This window comes from Megalops cyprinoides, chromosome 24 (assembly GCF_013368585.1).
Source record: "Megalops cyprinoides isolate fMegCyp1 chromosome 24, fMegCyp1.pri, whole genome shotgun sequence".
NCBI lineage: Eukaryota > Metazoa > Chordata > Actinopteri > Elopiformes > Megalopidae > Megalops > Megalops cyprinoides.
The window spans coordinates 23,489,458-23,515,615 of NC_050606.1; the positions used below are offsets into that span (position 1 = coordinate 23,489,458).

The 26,158-nt window shown below is 40.6% G+C and overlaps 1 protein-coding gene across 1 annotated transcript in view; it reads right to left on the reverse strand.

Moving 5' to 3' along the window:
- The window catches only part of LOC118771120 (vasoactive intestinal polypeptide receptor-like), a 74,473-nt gene that overhangs the window by 13,732 nt on the left and 34,583 nt on the right, over positions 1-26,158 (reverse strand). The window contains exons 4-6 of the mRNA XM_036519003.1: positions 13,341-13,447; positions 10,554-10,651; positions 8,753-8,885 (exon numbers count right to left, since the gene is read on the reverse strand). Of these exons, the coding sequence (XP_036374896.1) occupies positions 8,753-8,885; positions 10,554-10,651; positions 13,341-13,447 (338 nt within the window). The remainder of the gene's footprint in view (positions 1-8,752; positions 8,886-10,553; positions 10,652-13,340; positions 13,448-26,158) is intronic.

Consider the following 26,158-nt stretch of genomic DNA (forward strand, 5'->3'; position numbering starts at 1 on the left):
AAACTGTGATTTGAAAATTATTGAAAATGTGGAGTTTTCCGTATAGGTTCACGTTTTCTGGTTTTATCCAAAATGGTGAAATTACGTCTCACAGAATCACATTTCTTTTCTTACTCCAACTGCAAGCCAAAGAATAATTGATGATAGGCAAATGCTTTCTGGCAAACCTGAAGGCTGTCTTGCATTAAATGTATTAAGCTATCCTCAATCATTATTATTAATGTGGCAGATGCTCTTTCCCAGAGTGACTTGCCAGGCTTTCAAAACAAGATACATATTAGAGGAGAAGAACTGCAAAAACAAGGGCTCTATCAATGATAAAACATCACGCAGAAAAATGGTGCTAAGATGGAGCATAAGCACACCATTCCACAGACATGGTGCCTAACAGTAAACTATTAGAGCAACATAAACACACGTCACATTAACACACAGATAATCCCTATCCATGATCCATAACATAAAACCAAAATCAGGACAGAAGGAGCTGAGCTATATCAGCACTACAAACAGGATGGAAGGGCATGACCCAAGATAAGTGGGTGGTGAGGTGGTGATAAGTGCTGCTGAATTTAGAACAGAATATTTTACCTTTAACTTTAAAAATATTAGGTTATCATGTGTCTCTGTATTTTTTTGTCTCATTTGCAAGCCTGGAGATCACCTCCTAAGAGCACAGGCACCTTACAATGGAATTAAGACTGATTTAAAATATCTCAGAATTCACTGTTATGCTCATAAATCTAATGATGCAAAGACATACCAGACATGTCCATGCCATGAACTGCAATGAATGCAATCAACCCAAACTTAAAAATAAAGTAGCAGGGGAAGTTTAATGAGCACATAGGACTGTTCCAAAATAGTGAAGGTTAATGATAGGACCAATGACAAAAGTGACACACCTGGAAACTGAAGGTAAAGTCATTACAGTGCTGAAATGAGGGAGTCAGTATTCAGAGAAACAATTCAACACATTCAATGCCACTTCTTGAGCACTGCATAAACATTTATAAACACCAACTGTAGACTGTGGAAAAGTGTGTTATGTCAGAATCTATGGCAAAAAGTGATGCTATCATGACATTCAATGTTAGCATGAAACATGAAGGTATTTTAGCCAAAGTTAGGACAGAAAGTCAACTTGCTTTACTCCATCTTCCTGCTGGCACATCTACACTTGAAATTCATGGGACAATTCATGCATTCACTCATGAAGTGGAGAATTTATCATGAAGTGAACTTTGAAGAATCTTCAGGTATGAATTGGACTGAAATTAAAATCAAACTCTGGAAGAAGGAATTGAATTGAATTGGATTTTGGATGGAAGTGACCCAAGCCATGTTTAGAATATCACCATATCAATTGATATGTTTTGCCTTGAGTGTGGCAACTAGGGGGCAACAACGCATCTTAGCTTAATATATATATAATATATATATATATATATATATGTATATATTAAATAAATAAATATAAAAAACATTGACTATATCAGGTTGTTCTTAATGCAGAAGAATGTTTGAAACCGTCAGTATGTTGGGCTATGTCATAAGGCACGAAAATTGTTGATTTTGTTAAGTTTTGTTACACTACAAAGCACGAACAGAACTGTCAGTACGAGACAGGGCCGGCCCTTGGCATAGGCGGTATAGGCAAATGCTAGGGGTGCTGTCCATCCATCCCCAAATGAGGGAAGAAAAAAAAAATCTAAATTTTTAACTTTTTCTATTTTTTACTAACACTATTTTAATACTATTATTTCAAAATATTTTAAAAAGCCCACAACAACATAACTACTTAGCTTATTTTCTGGGTTTCCCACAGCATCACCCTGGCGCATCGCCAAAGAACCCCTCCCCACCCCCCACCCGGACTTACCTGATTGTGGGATAGATGAGTTATCTGAGCTAGTGACCGTGAAATGTGATACGATTAGGCTAACATCAGTAGCGTAGTCATGTCAAAAAGACCGAAGCCCCCTGGTGCCCAGGGAAGAAAAAGAAGAAGACAAGAGGATGAAAAACGAGAAGCAGACAGAGGTGATGTGATGAATGAATAGTTTATCTATTGCATAGTAATACTAGTTACCATTGGAGCAGGGTGTTGCTAGCTTACTTTGGACGATAGTAACGTTTGCTAATTTAATAAATAGCTAGAGTTAACGTCAGTTACTCCCACCTTAAATTCACAGAGAAAGTTGGAAAGACTATTCAGGTGTTTGGGGAATAACCTACAACATAATTTTGAGAAATACACTTTTTTTTTTTTAAGTGTGCTGCACGAACCATCCACTGTCTGCCTCAAGAAGCCAGGCATACATTTTTATTGACATCTTAGTCAATTAAAATGCTTTTCCTTTTCCATCATCTTTTGTAATTAACAGTTGTAAGTAGGGTTGGGTGATAAAATGATAACAATAATTATCACGGTATAATTTTACTTGTTAGAAATATAACAAATGTTCAATAAATGTTCGATATAATTAATGTTCATGCTTAGATATCACGCACAGAAATGAATCACAAACTGCCAATCATGTCACAGGAATAGAGGTACGCATTGCTTAAGTTATGTTGCACGGTGAGAGGTATAAATTCAGGCCAGCACGTGGTATTGTTTACAGATACAGTAGTTGGAGCGGAATAAGCAAAATAAGCGAAATGAGCGACACCGAAGAAAAAGCAGTGCCCATGACCAGCTTGAAGGACGAAGACATCATCGACAAGAAAGGTCACTCAACTTCAGTAGTTTGGAGATACAGTATTTTGCCTATTTACAATCCAACAAAAAACAGTGCAGCATGCAGTGCAAACTGTGCCAAAGACACATGCCATCAAAGACAATGCAACACCACAAACCTGTTTCATCATTTGAAACAATATCACCTGTTAGATCACGCAGAAAGTAAGAAATTACAGTTTCAAATGAGTGTTGTTAGTGGACCCTCAACAAGCACCATGCCAGTACCCAGTGCGACTACCCAGAAGCAAACGATCGTATCAGCATTTTCCAGCACTGTGCCTTATGACAAAAAAACGAAGACACAAAGACATCACAAATGCAATTGCATATTGCATTGCAAAAGACATGCATCCCATTAGCACTGTCGAAAATGAAGGATTCAAGAAGCTTATCAGCTGTCACAGGGTAGCTTTAAAACCTGAGACTGTAGACAGACTTGTCTTTCTTGCCCGTAACTTGTAGGGTAATGGCTTCTCTTTTTTCAAACTTGTACAGAAGATACTGACCACAATTGAGATTTTTCTTTTCTTTATTCATGTATCTTACATTGTCAGCTAAAACAATAGCAAAATGTTTCAACCCGTCTCTACAAAGGGTTTGGCATGCTAACCAGAATTAAGATTTCTTTGTCTGTTTATTGTTTTATTTATTGACATTATCCTTTAAAACACTTTGCAGTCTGAGTCATCTTACATGTGTGCTGTATCACACTGCAGCACTTAATTTCTCTATTAAGATATTCATTTTGTTGAGGAAAAAGGACTGAAAAAGAATTTTACTTAATTTTACTCATGCATATTTTGATGTTTTGAATGTTCTACCTCAGATTTGTTGTGCTACCTCAGATGTTCTGCTGTTTGGCAAGTGTTTGTCATGTTCTGACCATACAGAATAGTTTAAAACCACAATTAACCGTGGTGATGGAATTGGCTGTGATACAAGGGGCACCAGTGAAAATCTTGCCTAGGGCACCAAACTGGTCAGGGCCGGCTCTGGTACTAGACCACCAGCCAAATGTTTTTTATATATACAGTATATATTATACACTATATGGACAAAAATATTTGGCTACACCTGTTTTTCAGGATTTGGGCTAGGCCCCTTATCTCCAGTAAAGGGCAATCTTAATGCTTCAGCATACCAAGACATTTTGGACAATGCTATGCTTCCAACTTTGTGGCAACAGTTTGGGGAAGGCCCTTTTCTGTTCCAACATGACTGTGCCCCAGTGCACAAAGCAAGGACTATAAAGACATGGTTTGATGAGTTCGGTGTGGAAGAACTTGACTGGCCTGCACAGAGCCCTGACCGCCCTCCGTTTTCTTTTTATTTCTGCAGATTGGCACCCCGCTGCGATTGGGTGAGGAACGAGCGGGAAGATTTAAAAGGAGGAAACCTCGGGATGGAGGGAGGGCTTCCCCTTGGATAGATGATGCGCGTTTGTGTGCGTGCAGCTCTGTTTTTGTATATATTTGTAATATAATGTAAATACTTTGTGTTACTGTTTTGTGGTTTAGCCAGTGGGTAGTAGGGGGCGGGTGCCGTTTTCTGTTATTGATTTTTTTTCCTTTTCTCCTGTTTGCGGATAGTTAGGGAGTCAGGGAAAAGATTGTATTTTGTTTTCTTATTTTCTTTGGTTAGGTCATTTATTCCCTTTCTCCTCAGCAAGTTGTGTTATGTTTGTTATTTTGGCCTTGCCCACCCCGAAGTTTTGCGTTAATAAAAGAACCCTGGCTTTATTTGCGGTGTCTGTGTTCTGGACTGGAGACAGCGGGTGTCCACACATTTTATTTTATGTTGCACCTCACCCTAGACGGGGTCATAACAACTGGAACGGAGATTGCGAGCCAGGCCTTCTCGTCCAACATCAGTGCCTGACCTCCTAAATGCTCTACAGAATGAATGGGCACAAATTCCCACCGAAACACTCCAAAATCTTGTGGAAAGCCTTCCAAGAAGAGTGGAAGCTGTTATAGCTGCAAAAGGGGGACCAACTCCATATTAAAGTATATGTATTTAAATACAATGTCATTACAGTCCCTGTTGGTGTAATGGTCAGGTGTCCAAACACTTTTGACCATATAGTGTATGTATATACACTATATGGACAAAAGTATTCAGACACCTGACCATTACATTGTAATGACATTGTATATGTCAAAATACATGCTATTTTGAGTCCAATGATCGTTAAAGAGATAGGAATAGTTATACTGCCAAAACTTGTCTCTTACGATGATCAATAACGTTGGTTAGTAGTTTATTGTCTGGTTAGTAGCTAGCTAAGCTGTAGCTAAGTAATAGTGATAGGTATAGTGAGATAGGTGAACTGGTGACCTAACATTACATAGCGAACAACAAAAACTTACCTTCCTGTTATAATAAATGTATAATTAATAATAAATTATGTGTACCGGTAGCACTATTTGGATGGCTAAGTGTGATTTTTTTTATAGGCTACCCAAAAATACAATAGCTACGTTCGCTTTCTCCTCCTCTGTGCCACATTATGTGCCCGTACCACCGAGAGGAAAGATATTGAAAAGAAAACACTTCAACTCGCGAATGCTTTTCATGAACTCACCAACACTTTTCTCGTGAAAATGCAAGTGGTGTCTAACTGGAAAATACCACAAGGAAATGTGGACATTTCTAAACTCACAATGATTTCAAGTGACAATGTAACATACTACAAATGTAATTATTAATGGTCACATACTGTGTACTACACTGAAAGATAGCATGCAGTATACAGTATATACTTGTGTAGTATGCAGTATACAGTATGCAGTAGGCGGTTTCGAATACAGCCAATGCGATTTCTGCAGCGTACTTTTTGCGTCATGTCCTGCCTCCTGCACGCTCTACCCAGGCGCTGCCCCTTACCTAAACCAAACCGGAGTATTTCCTGTAGGTGTGAACGCATCTGTCACGGACAATCTCCTGTTGTGTGCTACATGTGTGAAAGGGCAATTCTGGCCAAGTTCTGGACCTGATTCTCCGGACCTTGTCCGGTGTTCATATGTGAAAACGGATAGAGGTGATTGGCAGAGTTAAGAATGCCAGACGCAAGAATGTAGCTGGAATACACATTTCTGTTTCCCGTCTCTGAGGACAAAGAACTCAGAGAAGGTATATAAAGTGCCTCAATGTATCAACCAGTGTTCAATTACTCCGCAAATCCAAAGAGACTGTTTTTCTGTGACGATTTGCCGATCATTGCAAAACTTTCTTGTTGCAACTGCTCGAACGCCAATAAAACTGTACCAACTTCCAAACTACATCGGACCCGCGCCTCTACAATTCTTACAATCTGTAATGATAGGACTTGTCCAAGTTAGAACTGGAAAAGTGCGTATGCTATATTTCCATTGCAGATTTCAGATGTTTGTTGTTTTTTCCTCTTGTAAGATGGATGTGTTTAAGTCCTGTCTACCTAGGTCGCTATCAATAAATTAGCTGGCTACATTGATTGCGGATAGCCTATTTAGTAGCCAGTTGGTTACATTAATACATTGCCATTTAAAACATAACCGTGTTTTTGTTGTTTCAATCCAGATATATTTTGTCGTTGCCATTAATCGTGTTTAGGCTTAGAGAATCAAATTATCTACATAGCTTTTACCCACAATTGCATTTTAAGTAGCTGCCTAACATAAAAAAAATCACTCATGCCAGATGCCACAGCCTTCTTGTGTCAATTTTGCAAGTGTCCCGTATGATGAAGAGAAATGAAGAGAAAAATAATATATGAAGGAGTACACTGTTTCACAAGTAAAGAGAAAAATATTGCGTTCAGTATCCATAGGTTTTAACTCCAAAGATTTAAATCCATGAATTTCAGTTTGTTTAAATCAAAAAATCCAGTTTGTTCTATTGCATTTGGCCATTAAAAGCGAAATATCCAAGCAATTTAGCGGGTCAGCAAAAAGAAAACTGAAAATCCAAAGGCTGGATAGAAATGTGGCAGTGGTAAAACATATGCCTGAAATAGGCACATTTTAGGCAGAATAAAAAATGAGCTGCGAAGTAGCATGTGCCAAATACGTCTCAGCTCATTGTCACATATGTCAATAGAGTCAGACCTTGTCAGACAGCTTGATTTTGATGATGTAGCAGACGATTTTGTGAGGAGGAAGGAAGGAAGAAAGAAAAAAAGGGGGGGGGGGGCTTCCAAAAGACAGGCGCCCAGGGGCCTCATGGGACCATGATCTGGCCCTGGGTGGCAATATAGCATAGTAGTAAGAAGGCTCATAACTGAAAGGGTGCTGATTTGATTCCCTGCTGAGGCATGTTAGCTGTACATTTGAGTAAAGTACTTAACCCGGAATTGCTTCAGCAAATATCCAGATGTATAAATGGATAACATGTAAAAACCTATGGAAACCTGTGGGGGTTGCTCTGGATAAGAGCGTGTGCTACATCACAATAATGTAATGTAACTCTTTTTGATTGCTTTTGAGGCATAACTGATATTTTTAGTTATGTTTAAAACTTAGACTCAAAATGGTGCACAGCCATTTATATTCTGGTAAAATCAAAAGTTTAAAGTTTAAAGGCTCCCCGGGGATGGTGTTACGAGGAAATCAAAATCATGGAAAGTCTTTCATACATCAGGCTGTTATGGGTCATTTATGTGGATTGTACCATTGTTTAAACACTTTCCCAACGGTTTTGTTTCAAATACTGAGTTTTCCTGGAAAGCCTTTATCTTATTGCCAGCTCCATTTACGTATGCATGTTAAAGGATAACAGTAATACTACAGTACAATCAGTGCTCTCCTCTCTTACTGTTTACTCAGAATCATTCTTTACCATGCTCCACAGGGCATGTGCCCAGAGAACTGAGTGTTTGGCAAACATAAACACTGTTTCAAAGCCCAGCTGGATAAATGCATTAGTAACAGTCATCCTGAGGTTATGTACTTGACAAATAAAGTTACACTCTGTAATGGCTTTGCATGAAAAAAATGCTTTAACATCGATCAGTTAAAAAGTAAAACAAGAAAGCCAGAAGTGAGAGAGTAATGTGCTTTAAGCTTCTGAGCCCAGCTGTTGAATCCCAAGCAGAACATAAACCACACCACTCCTTCAATAAGAGAGTTATCTCTTCAATGTTCATGAGAGATTGGCAGAAACTAATCTGAAAGGAAAGAGAAGCTTTAGAGCAAATATATTAAGTATTGCATTCCTATACTGTATTTCAGCAGCAAAAAACATCTCATCAAAAGACACATGAAAAATAAAATACAAGAATAAATTATGTTAATTGTAAAATGACCTAATTATAACATATGCTATCTCATATACTTTGAGATAGTGCTTGTACAATAGATCATTTATAGATTTTAAGAAATATTACTTTTCAAAGAGGGAAATACCAGAATTGCTCAAAATGAGCTGAAACAAATTGGAGAAAATAAAGAATAATAATAAATTAAATAAAAGATATATATATATAATATATATATATATATATATATATATATATATATATATATATATATATAATCAAAGAGAGAGAGAGAGAGAGATAAGATACAAGAATCCCATGTCACTCATGCACACAAACGGTTAGTAACACACACATAGGCCCATTTAGTTACATGAACAACCTGAGCACATGAAGAACTTGTTCTCTAAATGACTAATGCCGAATTACAACCACCACTTTGCTAACACAAACTAAATATGCACCATTGTCAGGCAGTGCTATTCCTCTATTGTAACTTGGCCTAATATTGCTCTTTCTGGTTTTTTTTTCATGTATTAATCACATATACAGAGCACATATTCTCTGTGAAACAGTGCATTAGATAGATCTGCTATTAAAATTACTGAGATCAAGTTATAACCAGCATTTTGCTCACATAAGATACAGTACATGTGCATCATTGCTAGGCAGTGCCAGCAAATTTTTCATCTGTTCCTTCTAGTCAATTGGCCCTATGTTGTCTCTAAATTCATAGTCTGCATAAAAGTGTGACATTATCAAGCTCAACTCACTGATTCAGAGGAGCAGTTATCGGTCTCCCCCACTTCGTAGAGGACCACATCCTTAATGAAGACAGCAATGGCTTTCAGTATGAAGGACACAAACAGGTGCATATGGATGTAGTTTCTGGTGCAGTGGAGCTTCCTGTGAACAAGAGTTTTATTGGTATCAGTCAGCAATGTGTCACATATGCAAGATTCACACTGGAGATGCACACAATCTTCCTAAGAAGCAATCTTCTGTCATCCTTGACATCCTTTTTTTAACAAATGTCTTTGTGTCCTAAATTTAGGAGCATTTGAAAGAGCTGTGTAAGAATGCATTGAAGAACTCTTGAGAGTTATCAATCAAAGCCCATCACTCCTCATGGCCAGCTTTGCCAATTTTAAGATTTCCCTGTTGTGATGTACTGCATGACCTAAGACTGTCAGAGCCTAAATACGCAGGACATGCTAAAGTGGACATCATCAATTCTCCATCTGTCCAACATCAATTCTCCATCTGCTCAAGAGTCCAGACTGCTTCAGGTGCCCAAAACCAGTTAAGGTTGCGTTAATGTTCCTCAGGCCCAAGGATAACCAGTTGATGACACATCCTTGAAGGAATACCGGGGTGAGATTCTTGAGGATGTGACCCTGCTTGCTAGGCTGCTTAGGGGACCGTTCAAACCTTTCAAAAACCTTTCAAAAGCTGCAATAGGAGCCAATGTCCACTAACTGACAGCCATATCTGAGACACTGTACTTTTCTCTTTGTCCTGGGATATTGTGATACTGTAGGCTGCATGGTGCAGTTGTTTGGGAACTGGATACATAATCAGAAGGGTATTGGTTTAAATCACAAATGACCCATTGTGTCCTTGCCTACTTAATCTATATGCATCTACACTGATAATATGAACAATGTAAATAATGCTAGCAAACAGATTAATAGTTGAATATGTCATTGTATGTATCTTCAGAATTCTAGTCAATCAGAAAAAGATTTTTTTTCAAATGAAAAAAATATTTTGAAACAAGAACATCTTTTTAACGGTCCATTTCCATAGCTGAATTTGATTGATATGTGAATGGTAATATGCTTGGTTTCTTCAGCTCAAGGAAGAATAAAATCAGACTGAGGAAAATAACAGTTTACGTGCTTGTGATTCTACCATGGGAGGTTTGTATTTCAGAAAATGTGTTCCTTCATGGACCAACAGGCAAAACATTTCAGTGTCATTTTGACTACAGCCCTGGCTGATCTACCCTCCACTATATCCCTCAGCGGAATGATGCCAATTTGTTCCATCACTATGGGATTCCTTGTGATTATCAGCTGATGACACGGCTGCTACCGAACCTGGGCCATGGTGCTCGACCTTGCAATGGCAGCAGAAAGCCCTTTTACCAGTTGAGCCCCTAAAGGACCCCTTATTCAGGTAAAGTCACACAGCTTACATTCTAGGTTTAAAATGTGTAGTTGTTTTCACATCTACATTTTATTATTCCTTAATGCAGACACAACTGCTTTTTGATCTGAATGGGATCCGGCTGGTGTGTGATTGGTGTTTAAGTTGTCTTACACAGTACATAAGGGTGTTGCTGTCGCCAACAAGAAGGGAAGGGGGACATCTCCTGCCCAGGTTGCTGATTCTAATATACATATGGAAAAGCAGCTACTGAAATAAAGCTTTGCTGCTTTGGTTAATTCAAGTGAAAAGACTGTCAGAAGTGCCATGAGCAAAGCTTACAGATCAGTAAATCTGGTCACCTCATCTTTGCTTGCACTGATGGCCTGCAATGCACTTCCTCCACACTCTACCAGGGCTTACCTAAAGAAGCACAGGATGATGATGGCCACAGTGAGTGAGATCAGAGACACACTGTGGCCGATGGTGTAGCCAATCTTTACCGACCAAAAGAATTTCCCCTGAGAGAAGAGAAAAGAAAAACAAAACAACAAAACAACATCTGATTACACTGAGAACTCATCGACATACCTCTGTGATACTATTCAGCAGCTACAAGGCTACAGATAACAATCCCCTGAACCATCCCAGAAATATCAACTGTCCAAAGTGAGCTGGGAATCTCTAGAGGATTTGTTTTAAATTTCAAACATGTTTTAAACAACTAAACCATCAACTAAACAATCTGAAGTCATCATTAAACTTAAAGTCTGTCTGTATTTACAAGAGCTCTGACTTAGTCTAATTTCTATGATGCCATTTTTGCAGGGCATTGCTCTCTAGGCTAAAGGGGCATATTGGTGCCTAGCTGTGTTTTGATTTCTTCATTTTCACCAGGGTTGGGAACTAAATAGGTTAACTCACCTTATGACACACATATGTGTGTGTGTGTGTGTGTGCGCGCGCACGAGCACACATTCCATATAAAATAGTACAATATCTTAAAAGTGAAAACATGACTAATCTTAAGACTGGCTGAAACCAGTGGTGGCTGCTCAGAGGAGGGAAGCCAAGCCTCTTAAAAAAAACAATCAATTTAAAAAATATATATATATTTCCCCTTTTCCTTATTATATTATTAAAAAGCCCTGTCTGGAAAGCTGGCTTCACATCTACCTGAGTTTGTCCTGGAGGGGTGTTAACACAGGACCTCATGATGACCAATTCATTCTGCCACAAATTTGGACATCTTATAGACAACCAATGATACTTTTTAATGAATACTACCTCCATCAGCCTAACCTTCAATGCCTTCTATGTGAATTGAGGTGACCAATGGATTTTGGTAGTTGAGAATAATTTATCTGAGGAGAGGAGGTTAAGTATTTGTTTTATTCTTGTTAATTCGGTAGATAAACAAAGTGGTGTGTATTGTATATGGTTTATTTTTTTCACAATTACAGTAGTATTTAGTTAAGGTATCAGCTGGATTTTCTTCCTTCTACCGAGCAGGCAAGCACAATACACAGAAGCCTGAGACAGGTACCCTATATCCAGAGCAGTACCTAGGGAATTCCAGAATGCTGCATTGTCCTCAAATTCTCACATTTCAGTGGTTAAGGAGTACTTTTGTGTTCAAATGTTCAATCCTGTAATACTGTCTTTCTTCACACTTGGTGAGAGGGTGTTTTTCCTTGCTGCTGTCACCCTCGAGAGCTGTGTCTTCAGGTGTTTCTTGAAGTCAGAGAGGGACTCAGTAGAATGGATGAAATGTGGAAGTTCATTCCACCATTGGGGAATACGGCGGAGAAAGTCCTGGATAGCGATTTTATGCTGTGATGTGACGGGATCACCAGGCACTGTTCGGTAGCAGAGCGTAACGGTTGAGAGGGAACATAGGGTTGCAGCAGTAAGTGCAGGTACTTAGGTGCAGTTTTGTTGGTCACCCTGTACACAAGCATCAAAGCCTTGAACATGATGTGGGCAGCTACAGGGAGCCAGTAGAGTGAGACCAAGAGAGGTGTAACAGGAGCCCTTTTTGTTTGGTTGAAAACCAGACATGCAGCCGCATTCTGTATCAACTGCAGAGGCTTAATAGTGCATGCAGGTAGCCCAGCCAAGAGAGCACTGAAGTAGTCCAGTCTTGAGTTGACCAGAGGCTGAACAAGGAGCTGTGCAGCATACTCAGATAGGGAGGGCCTGTTTTTCCTGATGTTGTACAGTGCAAATCTGAATGAACTGGTTGTCGTAGCAATGTGGTCACAATGTATGGGAAAATATTTATGCAAACAAATTATATTTGATTTGAATTGTAAGCAATAAACTTGCACTATGTTGTCTAATTGTTGTAAAATTACACAAGATTCTCCCCCAGAAGACATCAAGACCACTATAGTGTGATCTGGCCAAAAATTTTCTGGGCACCCATCCTCCTCCCATTCTCTCATCATACACTCATTGCAACACATATTGAAATGAATCATTTTCCCTCTCCTCAGAAAAAAGGTGATCTCACAACAAAAAAGGTCAACAACTTAAAAAAAATGTTTAATACTATAATAAACTTGTACTTTAATTTTTTTATTCATTAATACAATTGCAGTTGTGTTTCCTCCCAGAAAGGTCTTTGATTGAATCTAGCAAATCTTCATAGTTCCCTTATATGAGAAAGTGCTGTTACATGATTCACAAATTACTCAGCCATGTTTAGAAAAGAAAAGGTCTAAATCTCCAGGGTAATCTCCAGGGTTTTTGTCAGAGCATTTAGACTGGTAGGAGCCTGGACAAAATCAGGTTGTAACGTGGATTTCACTTGCTCATCTTTGTCTGGAAATTCCTCAATTTTATGGGCTCCTCTGCCAGCAGTGGAGAGGTGCCTCTTTCCTTATCGATCACTGAGGATTTAGCAAGTACTTCAAACTTAGAGTAGAACAAAACAGGGAAACTAACACTTTCTTTTATTCATTTTCAAAGTTTAAGACAAAGTGAGTTTCCTTTGGATTAGATATGGGCTTCTATGACCAAAGCTAGATCAAAGCTGAGCCTTACAAGCTTCCATTCCCTTAGTATCCAATGATTAGGCTACAGTGCCTAACTTTCTCACTTGGCAAACAGAGAGTGGACATCTTTTGGGATATTTGGCAGAATGCAGAAGCGTAGTTGAATGAGATGATTCATTGTTACTGTACCACGAATACTTGGCAACCGTACCGCTTCTTCCCCGATGGTGCTGTTGGGATTATAACCACAGTTCAGGGCGTAGGCAATGGGGGGCATCTCAGTCCATCCATCCAGTGTGCATGTTTTTGACAGATTGCCTGTGGGACAGACAGAAAGCTGTTCTTTACTGACTGCAGAAAGAATGCAGAACTGGTTTGTTGGTGCATGAGAGATTTCCATAAATTCAGCTCCCATTGTCCATAGATTACACATTAACCTTTACTGTCCATAGATTACCCTTTAACCCTCATTGCCAATAGATTATCCTGTAACCCTCACTGCCAACAGATTCCCCTTTAACCCTCACTGTCAATAGATTACACTTTTGTTATCTATGGCGAGCAATGCTGTCATAGATAACAAAAGTTGTTTGCAAATATTTGCATCACACACATGTATATAAATAGGATGTATTCTTTTGCCTGCAGTTTCCAGGGATTTCTCTGAGCACATGATGAGCTCTCGGGTCTCAGTATGCTTTCTAAGAGACAGACAATTTATTGAATTTATTTTAGGGTTTTATTTGAAGACACTGAACATGATTGCGACCAGTTTGGCTTCCTTGAGCTGTCAGGGACTGACTGTAATTGAATTTTGCATTCAGGCAACCCCAACATCTCAGACAATATTACCCAATACTATTTGTGATTTTTTTTCAACCCTCTCTCAGAAGGCTAAGACCTTCTAAGATACAGTATGTCTCTTTTCAGTAATACTGCACAACGACTGCAGTGTGCAGTTTAATTTTAAAATAGTATGGGTGAATGAATTCAGTTCTGAGGAGCAGACACCACTGAAAGCATACTGTTATGCAAAAAAATCAGTGACACTATCTTATGACACCTCCACAAAAGTAATTACAACAATGCAGGGGCAACCATACAAATTAAGCAGGTAATATGATATATAAAAGAGCACGCAAGGAAGCTTATACAGACGCTCTCGCTCTCGCTCCAGACGCTCTCGCTCGCTACCTGCTGCTCCTCACCTGTTGCTTGTTCCCCGCACTTCCTGTTGCTCGTTCCCCGAACGCCAGACGCAAGACGCCGATCGGTTAGGACCCAGCCAGGACCCAAACCCGGAGTACTCACCGACACTACTTTTCGACACCCTCGCAAAAACTACGTAAGTAGCCACTAGTTACATACGATGGCTTCTCGCAGCTCTGTTTCTCCAATCCTTAGCTCTCCTCCCTCTCGCTGTCTCCCCTGCTCTGTGTGTAACATGTTTAGTTATTCCTTCTCCGCCATTACGACCAACTTCACCTGTGTTAAATGCGAGCTTAACGCTAGGCTGACGGAGAAGGTAGCAGAATTAGAAGCACGCATCCGCACCTTATATGAGATTAAAGCTAGTGAAAAGTTTATCGAATCCTTTTCAGTACCGGATGCGTCAATTAGCCTTTCCCCTAGCTCAACCCCGGCAGAGCCTTCGCAGCAAGGCGAGTGGGTTACGGTTCGGGAAAATAGACGCAAGCGCAAGCCCCCGGTGCACCACCAACCCTCGGTTCACGTTTCCAACAGGTTCTCCCCCCTCAGTAACACACCTGCTGAGAAGCCTGTTAAAAGAGCCCTGATTATTGGCGATTCAATTCTTAGAAACGTGAACGTAGCGACACCAACGACCATAGTCAATTGCATTCCTGGAGCCAGAGCTTCCGACATTGAAGCCAATTTGAAAGTGCTGGCTAAAGCTAAAGGTAAAAGTAAAGCGAAATACTCAAAAATTGTTATTCACGTCGGCGCTAACGATGTTCGCATGAGGCAATCGGAAGTAACAAAGTTAACTATTAAGTCGGTGTGCAGGATTGCCAAACAAATGTCGGATTCAGTAATTTTCTCTGGCCCCATCCCCATGCGGCGCGGTGACGAGATCTATAGCAGATTAACGTCACTTAATCGTTGGTTGTCTGAATGGTGCCCCTCTAACAACGTGGGTTTTATAGATAATTGGCACAAGTTTTGGGGGAGGCCTGGTCTTTTAAAACGAGATGGCATCCACCCCTCGAGGGAGGGTGCAGCTATCATCTCTAGTAACATAGATCATAGTCTGAATTCCACTAAACCTTGACTAATCAGGGCCAAGGCCAGGCAGCAGACTTCCTGTCCTACACAGTTGTCTGCTTTTTCCCTGGAACCACCACTTAAAAATCCCATAGAGACAGTGTCTGTTCCACGACCCTCCGTCCCAAACTTCTTAAAAACATCCAGTAGGGGCATTTGTGCTGATAATTTAATAAAAATTAAGTCTGCCAAACCTGAAAGTACTACCTGTAGACAAATGGTCCTTAAGATTGGGTTAATAAATATCAGATCGCTACAACCTAAAGCTTTATTAACAAACGAATTGATTACTGATCACCATTTTGATATCTTATGCCTGACTGAAACATGGCTTAAACCTAATGACTTTGTTGCTCTCAACGAATCAACTCCTCCCAGTTATTGTAATCACCAGGTCCCTCGACCTACTGGTAGAGGTGGCGGCGTTGCTGCTATACACAGCTCCAAACTCTGTGCCACCCTTAAACCTGGCTATAACTTCCATTCATTTGAACTATTAGTACTTAGCTTTGCACATCCTGACAAGACTGCATTTCAGCTATTTACCCTTGTTATAATTTACAGGCCACCTGGCCCTTACAGTGTTTTCTTATCGGAATTTGCCAATTTTCTATCTGACCTGGTTGTCAATATAGAAAAAGCTGTAATAGTAGGCGACTTTAATGTCCATATGGATAATGAACATGACCCGTTCAGAACAGCATTTTTGTCCATCATCGAATCCATTGGACTCTATCAAGCTGTGGACAAACCCACACATTACCGCAACCATACTCTTGATTTGGTCCTCACATATGGAGCAGACATTAACCAGGTGGAAATCATGCCACACAATCCTGTGTTATCCGACCACTATCTCATCTCTTTCAATTTACCACTAACGTGCTTCACATACTCGGAGCCTAGATTTTCTTCCAGGCGCACGTTTTGCTCTCTTACAGCAAATGCCTTTATCGACGAGCTCCCTACATCATACTACCTGCACAACGAAATCTCCTCTAGTTTATGTTCAAACCCCAGCTCAACTGAAATTAATCTACTCGCGGACAGAATCGACTCTACTTTGCGTAAAACTCTAGACGCCGTTGCTCCCCTCAAAAGGAAGAAAATCACTGACAAGAAGCTAGCACCTTGGTATAACGACCATACTCGTGCTCTCAAACAAGCCACACGAAAACTCGAAAGAAAATGGCGCTCCACCAAACTACAGGTTTTTCTCCTGGCGTGGAAGGAAAGTCTCCTAAATTACAAGCATGCCCTCACAGCTACCAGATCCAAATATTTCTCTACTCTTATTGAGAGAAACAAGGACAATCCTAGGTACCTGTTTAGCACTATTGCCAGATTAACCAAGAGTCCTGCATCAGTTAACCCTACCATACCAGCAATTTATAGTAGCAGTGACTTCATGAACTTCTTTGACAGTAAAATCTTAAAGATAAGAGACACAATACAAAAATTCTCATCAACTTCTGGTTCCTGCCTGGCCAGTCCCGTTCCAGATTATGTAGACATGTCTATTAGGCCCGCCCCGCGCTTCGACTCTTTTATACCCATTGAATTTGGCGACTTTTCTTCTCTTCTCAATTCATCTAATAACTCTACCAGCCAACTTGACCCCATACCAACTGGCTTCCTAAAACAGCTATTGCCTGCAATTGGCACACCACTATTAAATCTTATCAATGCCTCTCTTATGTCTGGACACGTACCTCAGCCCTTTAAAGTAGCAGTTATCAAGCCTATTCTGAAAAAGCCTAATCTTGATCCCAATGACCTGTCAAACTATAGGCCCATCTCGAACCTTCCATTCCTCTCCAAAATTCTGGAAAAAGCGGTATCAAAGCAACTCTGTGCCTTTTTACACTCTAACAACATTTTGGAAGTTTTCCAGTCCGGATTTAGACCTCACCACAGTACGGAAACCGCTCTCCTGAAAGTGCTCAACGACCTTCTACTCTCCTGTGACAATGGCTGTATCTCTCTTCTTGTGCTACTAGACCTAAGTGCAGCCTTTGATACCATCGATCATTGTATCCTCCTTGACCGCCTCGAAAACCTGGTTGGCATAAGTGGACATGCCCTATCTTGGTTTAGATCTTATCTATCAGAACGATATCAGTTTGTCTCCATCAACAACGAATCCTCCGCTCGTTCCAGAGTAAAATATGGTATACCTCAAGGATCTGTGCTTGGACCTCTGCTCTTCTCGTTATACATGCTGCCTCTTGGCGATATCATCCGTAAACATGACATTAATTTCCACTGTTACGCGGACGACACTCAGTTATACATATCAGTCAAACCCGATGTCCCTCTGAATATTTCAAACATGGAGGCCTGCCTAACAGATGTAAAGAATTGGATGGCCCGAAACTTTCTCCTCCTCAACCCGGACAAAACCGAAATATTAGTCATAGGCCAAAATTCAATCAGGAGCAAACTCACTCATTTTACATTGGACCTTGATGGTGTCTCCCTTGCCCCGAGTGCAGCCATCAAAGACCTTGGTGTTGTTATTGATCCCGAGCTCTCCTTTGAAACTCACATAACTAACACCTCTAGGACTGCCTTCTTCCATCTGAGAAATATTGCTAAAATCAGGAAAATCGTATCAATTAACGACGCTGAAAAACTAATCCATGCCTTTGTAACATCCAGATTAGACTACTGTAATGCCCTCTTGTCAGGATGTGCAAACGTCTCATTAAAACCCCTTCAGCTGGTGCAAAACGCAGCTGCTCGAATCTTAACTAAAACTAAACGCTTTGAGCACATCACCCCAGTTCTGGCCTCTCTCCATTGGCTACCTATTAAATACCGGATCATTTTTAAAATACTCTTACTCACATTTAAGGCTTTAAATGGGCTTGCCCCCCCCTATCTTAAGGACCTTCTTCATCCATATCTTCCGCAGAGAGCCCTTCGCTCCCAAAATGCCGGGCTTCTCACCATTCCAAGAGTGGGCAAAACTACTGTAGGCGGTAGAGCCTTTTCCTATCAAGCCCCTCTCCTGTGGAACAGTTTACCCTCTGAGATTCGGGGAACAGACTCTCTCTCCACCTTTAAGTCTAGGCTCAAAACATATCTATATAGTAAATCCTTCAGCTGAGGGACATGGCCTGGTGCTGGCGTGGATCATAGAGTCTCTGGTGGACTAAGTGGTCATTGCTTTCATGGACCCTGTGCCGTGATCTGGTGTTGACCGTCTTAGGGTCGCCCTCATGACTATGCCGGTCCCTTGCCTCCCGTCCCCTAGGTTATGCTGCCATAATGTTAGCCTGCCGGGGCCTTTCCTTGTTGCACACCTTTTTCTCTGCCCCTCCTCTCCTGCCTCTCTGTTCTACATCCCTGCCATTCTTATCATCCACTAACCACTGTTTTCTGTTTGCTTCCTATTCCCTGCTCCGGGCTCCTGTCCGGAGCTGTAGCCCAAGCGTCTCATCTCGTTTTCCAGTCCTGCTACCTCGCTGCCCTGCCCATCAAAGCCAACTGCATTCCAAGACCCGGACATCCTAGGAGACATTCTTATAATCACTCTACTGTTAACTGCTATTGTTTGTCAATAACAAATGTACATTGCATAATATTGTGTCTAACTCTATCTGCCCAGTGCCGGCCAGAAGCAGATGGGCCCCCCCATGAGCCCGGTTCTGCTCAAGGTTTCTTCCTGATAGGGAGTTTTTTCCTTGCCACTGTTGCCTTGTTGGCTTGCTCTCAGGGGGTCTCAGGCCTGGGAACAATGTAAAGCTGCTTTGTGACAACTTGTGTTGTAAAAAGCGCTATACAAATAAAAATGAATTGAATTGAATTGAATTGAATACAGTATGTATATATTTTTCACACTGACAATGCTCAGAGAGTACTGGGCACTGGGGAAGTGATGTTTAAAAACAGAAAAAAATGACTAATGAATGAACCCCCCCCCCCCCCCCCCCCCTAATGGTGAGGGAATGCACACACACTGGTGTGCACATATCCACTGACACGCACACAAACACATATGCACACATGCACTGACACACACACACACATTTACATTTATTCATTTGGCAGACGCTTTTATCCAAAGCAGCTTACAACACAAGCAAAAAGCCATATAAGGAGTCAACAATATTAGAAGCACTGCATTGACCAAGTTTCAATAGTTTGCCAGACAAGGTACAAGCTAGCTCATAGAGATACAAGTGCATGAAACCATAGATTTGAATTGTTTATATATAGAAAACAGAGCCATAGACATAAGATATGAGACATAAGAAATTGCTTTAGATGTGATTTTGTGCCATGATTTGATGGGACCACCAGATGCCATTCAGTAGCAAAGCGTAGCGGTCAGGAGGGAACATAGGCTTGTTGTAGTGAGTTCAGGTAGGTAGGTGCAGTTTTGTTGGAATGTCTGAATGCAAGCATCAAGGCTTGAACTTGATGAGGGCAGCTACATGGACCTAGTGGAGTGGGACAAAGAGAGGTGTAAGAGGGGATCTCTTCGGCTGATTGAAAACCAGACGCACTGCCGCCTTCTATATAATTTAATCAAGCATTGGCAACGGTGAATGACATAGAGTAGTCTTGTGAAAATAACAAGACTGGAAAGCCATACAAGGGTGAGAGGAGGATCGCAAAAGCCATGCAGGCTATAGCAATGTTTGTGAGATATGCGAGCTGTGCTGTGTATCTGCAATTTTATAAACAATCAAAAACTACTGCTACAATATGAAAATGAACACAGACCAAAAAGAGCATGCTTTCAACACATAGACTATGTGCCATTCCCATAACCTCACTGAAGAAGTCCTATTTCTGGAGGGCTGGTGCAGTATTTTAGAATTTACAGAGTCCCAGATAGCTCAAGCACCTCAGTATTTTGGTATTTATGGAGGCCCAGATAGCTCAAACACCGCAGCATCTTCATATTTATAGAGCCCCAGATAGCTCAAGCAGTTTAGTATTTAATATTTACTGAGGTGCAGATAGCTTAAGCACCTCAGTATTTTATTATCTGTAAGGGCCCAGATAGCTCAAGCAGCTCAGTATGTTAATATTTACGGAGGCCCAGATAGCTCAAGCAGCTCAGTATGTTAACATTTACAGAGGCCCAGATAGCTTAAGCAGCTCAGTATGTTAACATTTACAGAGGCTCAGATAGCTCAAGCAGCTCAGAATTTAAGTATTTGCAGAGAGGCCCATGTATCTCAGGATTTTAATATTCACAGAGGCCAAGAGAGAGTCAGACATTCCAGGAACAGTAGTGCCAAATCCTGACTGTACAGTTCACTCTTCTACAGCCCCCATTCCAGTGTGCATTCCTTTACAGTTTTTCACAATCATTTTCACGTGTCTCCGTACCATGTCTACTTTTTCAAAACACTTAACACATTCACCATATCAGTAGACTATGAACAAAATGCATTCAATCACCACTTCTTCCAAAATTCATGAATACCTCTCTCAGTCAATGTTCACCACCAGCAAAATTTTGCACAACTACAGCAAATTTTGCAGACATTTAGATACTCTGTTCAAAACAGTTAACTTTCAGTTCAAAACCTTACAAAATTTAGATTACTGTAGATGGAAATATGTTCCATTTTGACAGACAAATGAAACGATACGCTTGAAATAAGACAGATTATTCTGATTTTAGCAGAAAGTTTTTCAGTTTTTTGTTTGCAGCCTTGTCACCATCTATACAAAAGTGATCATATTTGCATTGAAATGTGCATGTATATAGGCAAAATATAGATGCTGTCTTTGAAGAGATTTTTCCATTATTACTGCTGTATACACTGATGAGCCTAATATGCAGTTGGTCCTCCGTGTACGACCAAAACAGCACTGACCCGCTGAGGCATGGACTCTACAAGACCCCTGAAGGTGTCCTGTGGTATCTGGCACCAAAGCAGATCCTTCAAGTCCTGTAAATTGCAAGGTGGAGCCACCGTGGATCGGACTTGTCGGTCCAGAACATCGCACAGATGCTCAATCGGATTGAGATCTGGAGAATTTGGAGGCCAGGACAACTCATTGAACACTTCACCATGATCCTCAAACCATTCCCGAACAATGTGTGCAGTGTAAAGGTAAACGGTGCACACGTACACGGCCATCCACGTGATCTAAAAGAAAACGGGACTCAGTGGACCAGGTGACCTTCTTCCACTGCTCCAAGGTCCAGTTCCGATGCTCACATGCCTATTGTAGGCGCTTTCAATGGTGGACAGGGGTGATCATGGGCACTCTGACCGGTCTGCAGCTACGCAGCCCCATATGCAGCAGGGTGTGATGCACTGTGTGTTGTGAGGCATTCCTCCCGTAACCATCATTAAAATTTTCTGTGACTTGTGCCACAGCAGACCTTCTGTCAGTTTGGATCAGATGGGATAGCCTTCGTTGCTCTCGCGCATTGATGAGCCTTGGGCACCCAACACCCTGTCGCCAGTTTGTGGTTTGTCCCTCCTCGGACCACTGTCGGTAGGTACTCACCACTGCTGACTGAGAGCATCCCACAAGCCTTGCCGTTTCAGAGATGCTCTGACCCAGTCATCTGGCTATAACAAATTGGCCCTCGTCAAAGTCGTTCAGGTCTTTACTCCTGCCCATTTCTCCTGCATCCAACACGCTGACTACGGCAACCGATTGTTCGCTTACCATCTAATCTACACCTAGACCTTGACATGTGCCCTGGTTTGGAGATGATCAATGTTATTCAGTTCACCTGTGAGTGGTCATAATGTTTTGGCTCATCAGTGTATGTAAGTCATGGGCTATCAGTGAGAGAAAGTGACCCAAGAATGTAATTACAGTAAATTTACCACACTCAGTAGTGGTATCTACATTACTGTGACAGGTAAAACAACAGATCAAAAAGTTTGTGTCATGATAGCTGCTTGGCTTCAAATATTTATGGGGTGTGGGGGAATGTATGGGTGGATATGATATGTTAAAGATTTTTTTCAAGGCAAGGGAGAATGTTGCAGTAAATGTGAAATTCATAAAAATTTTAATCAAAATACAAAGGACACCATGGATCAGCATTAGGGCTACAGCAGACTTCTAGTGGTACTATCACGTGTTGTTGTTTCACTTACTGTCCTAGAAATGAAAAGCATCTGCAGACTTTTTGTTTTACTATAGTATACCTCAGAAATTGTAGCATAGAGCTGTCATGAGGCATATTTCAGCATTTCAGATTTAGTTGTTTGGTATTACAATATTTACTGTAAACTTTACTTTTTTTTACAATGCAGCACTAATCTATGCAAAAACAGAGGATACAGTAACACATAATATATGCATTTTGTCATGCTTCAAGTTGTTTCTGTTTTTTTGTCCATTGTATTTTGAGTGACAAAGTAGTCTTGCTGGGAGAGAGCATTTGCTATAGTTATGGCAGCACGAGTCCCTTTTGGTTATGAAGTGTTTTGGTGGTTGTAGTGCATTTTGCACAAAAGATTAACTGATGTGCTCATATGCATAGTTGTTAAGCACAATGTGTTAAGAATTTTGAAAAAGTGTATTATTATATTATACATTAAATTAAGCTACTCCTTTCTAACAATGTATTTAGGGTAGCTTGTGCCTTTTCTAACTCATGCGCCTTTTCTAACTCATTTTCTAACTTTGTGTAATGTACAGTTTTTGAATTAACATTTACAATTCTGGAGAAACTGCCATAAAATTTCCATAGACTTAACAAGGGGGTGCCAAAATGTTAGCCACAACAATGCTAAGTGAACATAAAAATAACCATTCAAAACCTTAGTCGGATGAACATTCTTTAAAAAACCGTTAAGAATGTTCTTAATGCTTATGCTTTAAATGTTTTTTTTTTCATGTGAAATGTTATCATAATTAAAACATATAGACTGCATTTTATGTATTGCAGTTCGTGAGAATCACCCAACCAGTATATGCCACATTTACACTTTTACTTACATACTTAATTAACAACACAGTGTTCAGAAAGTAATCCAAAGTATTTAGATTATGTTACCTACCTTGAGTAATCTAACAGAATATGTTACAAATTACATTTTATTCTGTATTTTGAGGTGGAATACTGTGACGGAGTGCTGTCACCACGGTTGAGTATGTGCTCTGACTGCCATATCAGGAGCCTGGCTCTTTGGTGTCGCGGTCAAAGTCGCATGTTTGGTACCCCGTAGACCTGGGTTCAAGGCCGGGCGGGATGACTACTCTCGCCCTTTGCGAGTGGGATGGCTGGCTGCGAGGCTATCGGAGGCGTGCCCGGTGTGTGAGCTGTATGAGGGACCCCCAGGTTAGGTTGACCCCGGTGTGAAGGACCCCAGAGATGGGTGAAGCACGGTGAGTGGGGCACCCTGGGATGGGAGGGCAAAAGAATGCGTGAGGGACACCGTGGTGCATGAAGCGCATGGGCGCGCTTCCCGAAGGGGAGGGCAGTGTGACGGAATGCTGTCACCATGGTTGAGTATGTGCTCTGACTGCCATACCCACGAGCCTGGCTCTTTGGCGTCGCGGTCAAAGTTGCATGGTTGGTACCCTGTAGACCCGGGTTCAAGGCCGGGTGGGGTGACTGCTCTCGCCCTTTGCTACAAATACATTATTAAAAGTAACCCTCCCAACCCTGAATATAGTCCATGGTGATTAACTGAAAACGAAGTGGAGAAGCCAACAGGGAAAACAAAACTGCACAAAAAGGTGTCTGCATCTGTTTTTTCACCACTGGTTGACTGACAGCTCTGACAATTGACTGACAGTGATATTCATTTCTATTTAAGCAATTCACATTAAGCAACTTGCTTAAAGATACAGTAGTTGCTCCCCATATGGAATGCAAACCTTTAAAGTCTAAATGTTTACTATATTTCCATCACATTTAAATTTTGCAATTTTGTTGCTTTTACTGCATAATGTCTCCTGTTTCATCAAACATTCTCACTCAGCTTGAACTGCTTCATTGCAATTTAGCGAGACAGGATCAATGACCATTTTAATTCTTTTATGCTCTGTGTCTGCTGTCATATACACATCCACTGTTTCTCTGCGCTAGCATTCACCAGACGGTGAAAGTTACTGTGGCTTTCAGTTTTAAGCTCAGCAGATCTGTGAGGATGTAAGATATCTGTAATACCAGCAGTACCTCTACTTCTTATCAGGGCTAATAGGATAATCTTCCCACCATCATCTGAAGTGTGAGATGTTCATCAAATGGGGTCTTTAGCCACTACAACATTCCACCTGCTCACAGAGGGAAACAGAAATGATACACAGCTATGAGGAAGATCCATTGCAAAAACAGATTCATAGGCATTTTTCTTTGGTGTAGTGGCAGCTTACAGGGGAAGAGCCTAACAACTCAGGTTGGTCAAACTCAGGTCACACTCCCACTTTCTGGACAGCAGCAGTGAAAATTGCCAAATGATTTTTCACTGAATGAAAGATGAAGGGCTCAATAAGATCAAAGACAGCCCTAGTCATTATTTGGAGTAATCTTTCACCTTTCTTGTGTTGCCAGGGGAAAAAATGTTACAAGGAGGAAAACAAAGAACTTCTTACTGAGCTTAGCGTGGGAAAAAAGCCTAAACATTTCATTCATTTAACATTTTTGACAATCTGAAGTCTAATAGAAGATGAGAGACCGGCAATGCATGTCCAGCTCAACGATAATACCTCTGTTGAGTGTGCACACACATCTACACACAAACACATACCTACACACACATATCCACACACAAACAAACAATGGCATACAATCATCCACAAAAATACTCAACTAGATGCGTGTGCACACACACACACACACACACACACACACACACAAACACACACATATATACAAACACAACCACGCACACACATCAACATACATGCAAGGTGTCCATGATTATGAAGAGCAAGATATATTAGCACCATACATTTCTTCATATTTTATCATATGATAAAGGTAGGGTGCAACACAAGGACAATATTCAACAAATGCAGACATTTTGCAGACATATTTCAGAATACATTCTGATATTTTATGATATGCCTTCTGCAATATCTTTCACTGTATGCTAACATGACCATTGCAAATGATTTTGTTAAAACCTTTAAAAGGCTATGGAGGAAATGTGTTCTTTCTTGTTGCTCTGGAAATTGTGAAATGATGATTGGTTTACAGGTTCTGCATTGAATCACCCTATATAATTTTCATGATGTTTTATATTCAAAAACCAATGGATGATATTTTGGAGTTAACTATTGATAGAGTGGCATTTGCTGGGAGCACGTCTATGACCTATAAAAAGAAGTTTCTTTCATAAGGCTTGGTCTTCAAAGTTAATCTGTCTCTGGCTGCAGTTAGACAGTGGTGCATCAGACAGCTTGACATAATGAAATTTCCTTATAAACAGAGTTATTATAATAAATAAATAAAACATAGATGGTGCAGCTGTGGACTAATAATTATGTTTCTTATATGAAAAAGTTGTTCGAGGGGCAAAATAAATCCCTCCAATATAGAACAAGGAGTCTCTTGATTCTTCTGCAAGCTTCGTGCACTGTGAAGTATCTATTGTGAGAGAGAAAGAAATGGGTGCAATTGCTGGAATATATACTGAAATCTCTCTGCCATTTTGTAGTCCTAGGAATATTAATGTTATTTTCTGGAATATTAAGTCACCTTGCTGAACCACTCATACAGGTGTCATCTCATTTTTCTGTCATACATTAAATCAGGGCCTTCAAAGCAGCTGTCGTAAAATAACCTTTTCATTCCCT